The sequence below is a fragment of the Electrophorus electricus genome, chromosome 4 (assembly GCF_041902795.1).
Source record: "Electrophorus electricus isolate QZ-2024a chromosome 4, ASM4190279v1, whole genome shotgun sequence".
NCBI lineage: Eukaryota > Metazoa > Chordata > Actinopteri > Gymnotiformes > Gymnotidae > Electrophorus > Electrophorus electricus.
In genome coordinates, this window is record NC_137500.1 from 7,377,501 (window position 1) to 7,388,215 (window position 10,715).

General features: G+C 36.4%; 2 protein-coding genes across 2 annotated transcripts; both read left to right on the forward strand.

The window, feature by feature from the left end:
• Nucleotides 1-768: 768 nt before the first annotated feature.
• slc15a5 (solute carrier family 15 member 5) lies at nucleotides 769-7,284 on the forward strand. The gene is made up of 9 exons (XM_027018363.3): nucleotides 769-1,552; nucleotides 2,159-2,381; nucleotides 2,532-2,701; nucleotides 2,899-3,119; nucleotides 4,950-5,136; nucleotides 5,252-5,440; nucleotides 5,649-5,780; nucleotides 5,932-6,040; nucleotides 6,237-7,284. The coding sequence occupies exons 1-9, from the start codon at nucleotides 1,129-1,131 to the stop codon at nucleotides 6,373-6,375; spliced, it is 1,794 nt and encodes a 597-aa protein (XP_026874164.2). The 5' UTR covers nucleotides 769-1,128; the 3' UTR covers nucleotides 6,376-7,284.
• Nucleotides 7,285-8,968: 1,684 nt separating this feature from the next.
• tmem17 (transmembrane protein 17) lies at nucleotides 8,969-10,642 on the forward strand. The gene is made up of 5 exons (XM_027018361.3): nucleotides 8,969-9,162; nucleotides 9,523-9,626; nucleotides 9,739-9,852; nucleotides 9,944-10,087; nucleotides 10,189-10,642. The coding sequence occupies exons 1-5, from the start codon at nucleotides 9,048-9,050 to the stop codon at nucleotides 10,285-10,287; spliced, it is 576 nt and encodes a 191-aa protein (XP_026874162.1). The 5' UTR covers nucleotides 8,969-9,047; the 3' UTR covers nucleotides 10,288-10,642.
• Nucleotides 10,643-10,715: the final 73 nt, after the last annotated feature.

A 10,715-nucleotide genomic window follows, 5' to 3' on the forward strand; every position in this document is an offset into this window, starting at 1 on the left:
AAGCAGCAAACAATAACAAAGAAACTCAAAAATAAAGAAGCAACAAACAATAACAAAGAAATTCAAATAATCTAATTCAAAAAGAAAGATTTTCTTTGATTAAATTACAAGGTATTTCGGTCTCTTTGAAAATCAAAGCACATGAAATCATAATAAATATTGCACAATTAGTTTTGACTGACTGTTACAACTAATTTCATCAATAGTTACTTATATTCTGAAATAGCTTAATAATATGTCAGAATCAGTCTAGCTTTTGTAAGTTTTTTAATGCACATTCCAACAACATACCAACCATTTTTATGGACTCTTTTGAAAAGTTAAGTTTCATTTAGGTCACTGCAAATTCACACCTCACGTCCTCTTACTAAGCCTGACACACTGCCCTAACACAGAGGACCATCTTTCACACAGACACGTTACATACTGTAGGCATCTCCAGTCGTTAAACATTTAATTAGCTTTAATTTACTTAGCTTCTGCAAGCACCACTTTTATGCGTACATGTGAAATTAATCTGTCATAATATTGCTTTCAAGGTATTTTATAGTAAATAACTAAAACCTTATTTTAAAAACTTTGATGTAAAAAACATTATCCCAGTATCAAATGCTAAAATATATATGACCAAGAAATTAGTTTTACTTACCTTAAAAAAAAAAAAAAAAAACATTAAGCGGTAGAGAAATAGTCAACAAAGCATGTGTGTATGTTTGGGACAGATTTAAATACCCCGGGGAATTAAAACTATACACCACAACCATAAAGGCATATCATGTCTTGACTGACAGCTCACTAGCCAATCTGTCCACTATTCTCTTTGGGGGTACTGAAAGAATAACAAATCATAATCTAGAACCAGCAAGAAACTCATTACAAAAATATGTCACACATTCCTGACATGAGTTTCACCATCGAAGCATGTGCCATCGCACTGGCATAATGTCCTCTATCCTAATGAGGTGCCCCAGAAACCAGAGAGCAGAGGTTCATACATTAGTGAGGAAAACAGGAGTACAAACATTACCCAGAATTCTCAGCAGAGGAACAGCGTGAGCCTTTTTTTTTCATGCAGCCATACATAAGAATTCACAGGGCTGTGTGAAATTGCACCTCCAGTTTTTAAGCATGGACAGAGGCTATATTCCAGTGTCCCAACAACACTTCCAAAGGAGCACCTCAAAAAGTAGCATGGTGGCTGTGAATGTTCCTGGCCTTCATGAGGACTGTCCACTTCAAAGGGTCTCCACCACTCGTCGCCCAAGTGGGATGGTTAGTACGTGTAAGCCTCGAAAGTCTCAAAAGAAGCTACAGGTGATTATCTGTATTCTTTTTGTGGAGTTATTCGAGAGGTTCACCTTCTTTGGGATTGTTTGCAATATGATCCTCTTTTGCACCATCAAGCTGGGATATGACAATTATCAAGCAGCCACAGTGAACCTTTGTTTTGTGGGTGCCAGTACACTCACACCTGTTCTTGTCGGCTGGTTTGCAGAGACATGTTTGGGAAGGACAAAAGTTCTCTATATTTGCACTCTACTTCATTTCTTTGGTAAGTTGACCTTGTGACTAAGCTCAAAGTACAGAAAGGTTTTCAATTACCTTGTTTTTAACAAGGTTCTAAATATTTTATGTATATATGTAATGTAATAAAATGTTATTTTTAAAGTCTACACAATGTAAAGAGCTGTTAAGATTATTCAGACATGAAACACTGGTTAAAAGGTAAATTTGTTGAACTCAAGAACTGTTTTTAGTCTGACTATCAAACAATAAATACAGTAAGGCATGTAGAAAACACAAGAGTTCACAATATGTGGCAAAAATATGGAATACAAATGTACAAACCTTATATGAATATTAAAAATCATATATGCTTCCTAAGCAAAACCCTCTTAAACCATTACTTTTAAAAAGTTCTCAGTGGAAACCCAGTAGTCAATGTGCAATTCTTATAAACAGCATCTAGTGTCCAAGTAATCATACACATCATCTTTTGTGAAATAATCATAATCAGGCATATATACAATAAACAGCCTGAAGAAACATGCTCCTAGCTTTGTTTAATATGTATAAGTCCACATTATATCGCACAGATATAATCTCAGGATTTAACATCCAGACTCTAACTGTTGATTTCTTTATCTTCCTTTCCTAGGAACTGCAATGCTCCCTGTAGTTGCATTCCCTTTTGAGGATTTCTACATTGACACACACAATACTATTCACCATCTTGAGCCACAGGAGCAACATATTCTCTTCTACACAGGACTGCTGGCTGCTGCTGTTGGTACTGGTGGAATACGTGCTGTTCTTTGCCCATTGACAGCCTATCACCTTCAAGGTTATGACCAACACCAGATACTCTCCTTTTTCAACTGGTAAAAATTATGATTTATTATTGATAATTATGTGTACATAAATATAAGTATATAGAAATGTTGAAATTAGAAATCTATATTGAATTTCTGGGGGATGTAATAATGCTGAACATGTAATAATATTATATAAAGTGCCCATTTTACCCACAGGCTCTATTGGCTAGTCAATCTAAACGCTGCAGTTGTGTACTTGGGAATTGCTTATATCCAGCAATCTGTGGCCAAAAACCTGGGCTTTCTCATTCCGTTCACTTCTGTTCTGCTGGCTCTCATCGCAATACATATGGCACGAAACAATCTCATCTTTCATCCCCAAAAAGGTAGCAAACTGACAAAAACCTCTAGAAAGAAAATAGAAACACAGATCTCATAACAGATTCAGATATCATGGATTTAGTTGACATAGCTTACCCAAATAACATATAAACTGTAGAATTATTCATCACTATACCTAACTTTTTTCTTCATGGCTAGTTTTCTGACATCATGAACTTCTTGTGTTTTGGACAATACACAGGTAGTTCCTTGCTCACCACAATGGGTGTGTTCCTGAACTCCCTAAAAATGTGCTGCCTCCATTATCGTCATTTGAGTGGAGATGTGGCCAACTGGCTTGACCGTGCCAAGGAGAACAACGGAGGCCACTACAGTGAAACCAGTGTAGAAAATGTTAAGATCCTGGTGAAGCTTTTCCCTCTTTTTGGACTTCAATTGCTCTACCGTGCTTGCATTACCCAGGCAAGTAAATAAGGAAAACCTATAATTCAGAGGAAACATTCTGTTACACAGTAATCTGTGTTATGCGAAGTGCACTGAACTTCAAGGGTACACTCAGGAAATATGAATCTTGGATTAGAAGTCAGTCATACAGCTGGAATTCATGTTTGGTTAAGGTATACCATGTACTGCCAGAGGCCCCTGAAGACAGACTCACTGAAAGGATGGCATAGCCTAGTTTGCCTCCTCTGTTTCCTCTTTGTATACTGAAGCTTTCAATAATGATGCATAGCTGGTAGCTCAAAAACAAATATTGCTGGCCTGCTCTAACTACTTGTAGTAATATATTAAACTGCCTATTAGAAAATATAAAAACAAAGATACACTGAATTTGGTTAATTCATAACAATTTTACTGTATAGGTGATTTTTCCCAATATACATATACATTTATAGCATTTGATTTGAGATAGTTTAAATTCAAGTGCTTTTCAAAGAGTTGAGTCTTCAATCAGCATTCAAAGACAGCAGGGAACTCTACTTTTGACCACTGCCATTAAGTAGGAGGGAGCAGGTCCATTTTTGGCTTTATAGGCAAGCATCAGAGTTTTAAATCTATTACAAACAGGTACATGAAGGCAGTGAACTGAGTGCAGCAGTGGAGCGACATGGGAATACTAAAGACCTTTGAAGACCAGCCATGCTGTGGTTTATCAGTTGCTTGATGGCATGCATGGTTGGAGATGACAAGAGACTGTACCTGGATAGCCTTCCTAGATAGAAAAGAATTCTCCAAATGTTGAAGAGGAATCAAGTTTTTTGACAAGCTGAGAATGACAGTTGGTCATGCAAAATTACACTAAGATTTCTTGTATTCTTGGATGGAGTGATCAGAGAGTTTTCACAAGAGCTGGCAAGAGGACTAGTTGCTTTGGGAATGTGTAGCACATTTATCTTGCCATGATATGAGATGTCAGCCAAACATGCTGAGATGTGGCTAGAAACCTGTGTGTCAGGACAGGATTAGTTGGGCTTCATTAGCACAGCAATGGCAGGAGAATTCATGGGAGGACATGAATTCTACATGAACAAGAGAGTGAGTTTAGAGAGAAAAGAGAACTGATCTTTGTATGACACTGGTGAAGAGTCTACATGGAGAGGATGTTAGCCAATAAGAGTGACCCTCTATGTAGGAACTGAACCATTTACTTTCTGAGCCAGTGATTCCTATGTTGGAGAGTACAGACAGGAGAATCTTGTGGTTCACTGTGTCGAAAGCAGCAGAGAGGTCTAAAAGAATCAGGACTAATAACCAATCTAGCTGTATTGAGCTTATATGTTGCTGCAAGCAGGGCAGTTTCAGTTCAGAGGGCACCAGACTGAACCCAGGCTGATCTGCATCCTGGAGCTGGTTCTTCGTGAGAAAGAGAGACAATTGGTTATAGACAATACACTCAAGAATCTCTGAGATAAAAGAAAGTATAATGCTCAGTAGTTGTTGATATCAAAGCTGTCTAGTGTGAGTTTTTTCAGTATTGGTACCACACTGGTGATCTTGAAGGCAGATGGTCTGCGATCTGGTAACAGAAGGGAGTGAAGGGCATTAGGTCTTGTTAGATTGACTGGAACAATGTAAATGGAAAGGTAGTTGGATTTCTGGGTGTAAAGCAGGACAGTGTGGGACAGTGGAGTATTTCATCTATAAAGAGAGAAAAGAAATATGTTTTAGGACCAAGAGAAGTAGAATGAGCACTGGCTGAGGGAAAGGAGATGTGAAAAACATTATTAGATATTCATATAATTTTTTTGAATTTAAGCCTCTGTCCTGCATTTGTCTAAATATTTTTTACAGATTCCATCAGGATACTATCTTCAGACTATGCATTCAAACCTGAACTTCAATGGTTTCCTCCTACCCATAGCAGCACTGAATGTGATCAGTATCTTGCCATTGCTAATTTTAGCACCACTACTGGAATTTGTGAGCACCTGCTACCTGTCTTTAAAGAAAACACCTCCATCTCCAACCAAATTCATAAGTATGCTTCTCCATAAATTACACATACACACCAATTAACTAATTCCAAGATACAATACATAAACTTAATAGATGAAACATTGTTCTGCGCTGCTTTGTGTTGTCTTCTCTTCCAGCAGTGGGTCATGCCTGCGCAGCTCTCTCTGTACTAGTTGCAGGTATCACTGAGATCCACAGGAAAGACTATTCTCAGGTAGAGCAGACACTGTCCGGAACAGTTCTGCATGTGTCCTCCATGGCTTGCTTTCAACTTGCACCTCAGTATATCTTGCTGGGTGTAGCAGAGGCATTTGTCACACCAGCGTGTAAGAGTTTATTCTTATGAATCTGTCCAAAACATATAATGCACAATCCTCTAACTGTTCTTAGTAGGATCCACCTTACTCAGTAATGGCATGATCACACCTACGGCATCTTACCATTTAGATAAAAACAGAACATCTACAATATTTATAGATTTTCTTGCCTGCTGAATACCTTCACACAATTCACTTTTTTTGTCCCTTTATTCAGGCTCCCTCATTTCTTTCTGTCTGACTCCCAGCAACCTCAGGGGTATCTCTCTGCACCTCCTTGCCCTGTCTTATGGAGGAGGATGCTTTCTGGGTGCTCTTTTGATTCAGATCTTTTACATTGTGTCCGGTGGTAAGGCTACTTCTTCCTTAGACCTTTTGGCAAATCTTTAAAGCAGCAAAGTTCTTTGTGTATTTGTGCTGTGTTTCCTCACATGGATAATAAAGGACACAGATGTCAAACTGCTGCACATGACTAACACTTCAATCATTTCTGGTTCCAGGGAACTTTTATCCAAAAACACTCAGCAATGGTAATATGGAAAGATTTTTCTTTACATTGGCAACATTGATGGCTATAAATACACTGGTGTTTTGGAAAGTATCTTGCAGGTAGGTTATGATTTCATTCTTTGTGCAATCTTTCGTATCTGCATCCTAGACATAAGGAGATGCTACATCACACCATCTACAAATACTGGAAATGCTTTATGACAGTATTACAGTATTGCCTGCACAAATATTGTCTTATAAGATAATTGTAAACTGTGAGTATCAACTACAACAAATCAATGTTTTTATTGTGCAGATACACTAACCTGGGTGTTGAACTAGATAAAAGAGTGAGGCAAAGTCATCTCTCTGAAAAGCTCTTACAGTATAAAACCTGTCTCCAATTCTATGACACGGTGGATTGTTCAGGAACTTCCTTGGAAACTATCCTATAACTTCATCATGACGGTCAGACCATAGAGAAAGATACAAACATATATATTTATGCATACACAACAGGCCTAAACCTTTGGGTCAGACCCTAGACGCTGGCGTCACACAAACTCCAAGACATATGCATACTCTTCCATATTTGGACTGAACATCACGCATGCATACAATGCATGTATGACACTATATTGCACATGACTATTTTTTCTATAGCAGTCATGAGCCACTTATTACAGTAATTCCCTTATTGCAAGATGAACTAATTTTTAACATGTTGTGCAACTGTACCTTTCTAGGGGAGAGGCTAACCCCAAGTTACATAAAAAAGAAAAAATTAAGGTGGTGTGTCAGTCAACTTTATATTGAAACAACTTATTTGTTTGCTACCTAGTGGCGACAGTAGCAAACCTAGGTAGGTTTTTTGAGTTTTCTTTTTGCTTAATGTGCCAATACCTTTTCTTTCTCAAAGAGAATCAAATTATAGTTATATTGTGGTTATGTTGTGAAAGAACATAGTAAAATCTGTATATGTAAGTCCACTGTCTGCTACTCTAACCTTGCAATTTTCTCGGGGATCAATAAAGTATCTATCAAAAAATATGTAATAAAAATTGTAGAGCATGCAAGTTCACATTTCATGTTGATACACTGGGCCATAAACAGATGTGATCGTCCACAAATTAACTGCTTGTTTAAAAAGTATGGCGTGTTGTTTTGACTATGCATGCATTTTACACAAGAATAAAATTTTAACATTACTCTTATGATGCAAGATGGAATAGTGAGTCCAGTAAAGTGAAATCCAATTTGATTTTAATCCAATTTCCTTTCAACACCTGTTTTATACATTTATTTTTTTTGTTTTATAAATTGTGTATTTTTTGGTTGTCATAAAGTAAAGGTGCTGGATTAGGTGCAGTATTCTCTCCCTTTTTTTAACCTACTCAATGCATTATTAGGTCATTTTAGCTAGCAGTTAAATATCGTATGTCATATCCCACACTTGGTCAACTATGACTAGACTACTTAAGTCAAATGTCATCTAGCTGGTGTCATGCCCATATTAGAAACTCCATATCTAAATATGGAACACCTATAAAGAGCCATTTTAACATTTAATGATTTTCGCCTGACTACCCACAATTAAAATTGTCCAGTCACACCTATGAAAGGTGATTCACTGAGGTCTGATTTAGATTGCACAATGGCTTATAAAGTCCGAAGCTGCACAAGACATGGGCATATTTTTTACAGTGCAGTCTTCTGAGAGTTATGAGAAATTGCCTGCACCACTATGGTGGCAACGTTGATGCACGATGCAGCAACCAATGTGATGCTTATGTATATATGTCTATGATCTCTAGTTACAGACCTTTGACCATTAGTTTTGACCAAGTAATTGGATTGGATAAAAGACATTCCATGAGTGCTCATACAAAGTATTACAGTACTGGCACTTTTAAATATATATATGTATAATTGTTTTTGTTCTATTAATTGCTAATTACATGAATGTGTCAGGGATAAATACTCAGTTATTAATTTTTACTATAATAATTGCATTAAAGAATTGTATTGCTTGTGAGTGGTAAAGTGACCCTGATTTAAAACCATGGATAACACTGATTCACTCTTCCCATCTGTTCTGCATAACCTATGAAGGTAAGAAATATATATTACACTTATAATGGTTATCCCTTGAAAAAGTATATCAAATAATAGAAATGAGATACACATAAAATCAAACAATAAGCCAAATGTATGAATAAACGTTTTTAGAAGATCTTTTTATGTCATTTAATGTTTATAATTTACTGATCTTGTTTTTTTTAATGCATTTATTACACTACGTAAATTTGATTAGTCAGATAATTCAAGATTTCTAAAACATAAGAGGTGTCTAGTTAACAATACTATCAAGATATCCATAATTTCTTTGGAGATATTTGTAAAGGATTTTAGACTAATTGTGACTCAAAACTGTGAATCCAGGATATCTCTAATTCAGTTTTGGCTAATCATAATTTATATTCAAGATTTCTACAAGTTAAGCTGCACTAAAGCTAATTTTCAGATATCTAAAACTGATCTTAAATCATGATGAAATTTCATCATTAATTGTACTTTTAACTAACCAAAAACAAAGTGGATATAGCTCTAATTTGCTATATGACTAGTAGTGATTATGTAATTTTGGATAGCCCATCTTAAATGTATGTTCCAGCTATTCAATAATGAACTGCAGATATCTTGATTTGAAGCTCCTGTGCAACTCAGCTGCAAACCTGATGTACTTTTTAGTCAAAATGTGATTAGATTTATTTGAATTTGATAGTTTTTCTAGTCAAAATGTAATTACAGATATTTTATCTTATGTCTAGTTTAAATGTATGTCTAGTCAAACAAATCTATGTTAAATGGATAAATGCCGTTCAAATCTAGGGTTTTTCTCTATGCAAAAAAAACAAACGGAACAAAACAAAAAAACAATAGCCTTTACAAAAATCATCTACATCCCACCCTGTGATAAATATTTAAAAACAACAACAAAAAAAAATGTTAATACAGGACACGTTATTCCAGACACTCCCTTGATTTCAAACGTTCCTAGCAACCCTTAGGTAGTTAGCGTTAGCAACGCTTGTTAGCTATAGCCTGACGCAGGCATGTTTAAGCAATGGACCTTCCCGAACCCATAAGAAGACGTTTGGGAGATTTTTCAAGAACTGTATTTGTAGATCAGAGACATTCAGAACTTTCCCCTGAGGATCATGTCACATTTCTGAATCAGCGTGAGTGTATTAGGTTAAAGCTAGCTAGCTTGACTTAATTAGCTAGCTATCTATCTCGGCCAACTTGGCTGTTAGTGTTAGCTTACCTAGACATAATATATTAGTTGTCGCTAACCACTAACAGTCAGCCAACGACTGTTAAATCATACATTTACACGGGTAGCTAGGACTGTCCTGACGTGACACTTGATCTGTTAGCCTTTGTCAAATGAATGTTTTGATGAGTGGCTAAAGCAGTTTTAGCTTTGCTTGCTAGCTAGCGAGTTATGCTAAGCTAGCTAACCTATCTAAGTTAAGTTACACTTTCGCATTACCTCTTCAGCGCATCTGTGTTAACACCCATTCTTGTTCCGTCCATAGATACAGATGTCGTATCCAGTCTGCCTCTACAGATGGCACTTTTTTTCAACATGTGGTTCTTTCCCCTTTGGTGGATTAGTGAAGTAGTGATGCTGCACCTCAAAGTAATTGATTTTATATTTTACTTCGCGTTGTTACGGTGAACTGTTTGATGCATCGGATTGTAATGGAAGTTTTAGTTTTCTGATTTGGATACCTGTTATTTTTCTCACCCAGTACCTCTTCCTCCCAGATTACTACAAATTCATCCTAATTACTATCCTAATTTTAATGACTCTCATCGAGGCTATCAGGCTTTACTTGGGATACGCAGGGAATTTGCAAGAAAAGGTAAGGTACACGACTCTCTATCTTATCCAAATGCGTTTATATATCGAATGGATTATTAAACCTACAACCTTTACATTATACATTATGATAGGTTCCTGAACTGGCTGGGTTTTGGCTCCTGAGTCTCCTTCTGCAGTTTCCTCTGATACTGTTCCAGCTTTTCAATGAAGCCATCCTCATCCAGCCTTTGGAGAGAGGTGTTCATATAATTCTGGCCTCATTCATTTTGGTAGAGGTACGGATAGTGTACACGAGTATTTTCTTAGAAATCTCTAAGATAATTCATACTGTACACTTTATTTGTTTATAAGTTTTTTTTTACCTACACATTTGCAGGCTCTCTCTGGTTTTGCTGCTCTGCGTGCAATGGTCCGACATACTGAAAGCCGCTTCCATCTTCGACAATTTAGTGGAATTCAAGAATTCAAAGCATGACTGTACTTCTAACAATAATGACCTGCATTTATCTTCAATAACACTGTATAAGACATTTTAGTGACCACTTTTGTACAAAACAGATAAATTATCATTCAAAAGAAATCACCTGGCAAATGTAATAGAGTGTCTGTGTGTACATAACTGTAAGTAGTTCTCTTGAATTGAAATGCATTTGATGTTCATATTAAGTGTTTTATAGTGCCCCCCTCTCCTTTACTCTTATATAACTACCAAAACTATGGGTTACAGAAAGACTGTATTTATTTCCTTTTCCTACACTGAAAGTCGCAACAAGTTTTAAATCTAAATTTCTTAAAATGTATTAAACAAAGCAGTGCTATATCCACGACAACTCAGTATCATTTTCTTTACTTTTTGAATATAAGAAAGATGTACTTCACTGAACTGGATACAAAATTAAGTAA

Excerpts from the sequence above, each read along its gene's own strand:
- slc15a5 (XM_027018363.3), top strand. The coding sequence starts at position 1,129 with ATGGACAGAGGCTATATTCCAGTGTCCCAACAACACTTCCAAAGGAGC. Across the intron at positions 5,137-5,251 it reads ATCTCCAACCAAATTCATAA|CAGTGGGTCATGCCTGCGCA; the intron begins GTATGCTTCTCC and ends CTTCTCTTCCAG. Across the intron at positions 5,441-5,648 it reads GGCATTTGTCACACCAGCGT|GCTCCCTCATTTCTTTCTGT; the intron begins GTAAGAGTTTAT and ends CCCTTTATTCAG.
- tmem17 (XM_027018361.3), top strand. The coding sequence starts at position 9,048 with ATGGACCTTCCCGAACCCATAAGAAGACGTTTGGGAGATTTTTCAAGA. Across the intron at positions 9,163-9,522 it reads TGTCACATTTCTGAATCAGC|ATACAGATGTCGTATCCAGT; the intron begins GTGAGTGTATTA and ends TTCCGTCCATAG. Across the intron at positions 9,627-9,738 it reads TAGTGATGCTGCACCTCAAA|TACCTCTTCCTCCCAGATTA; the intron begins GTAATTGATTTT and ends TTTCTCACCCAG.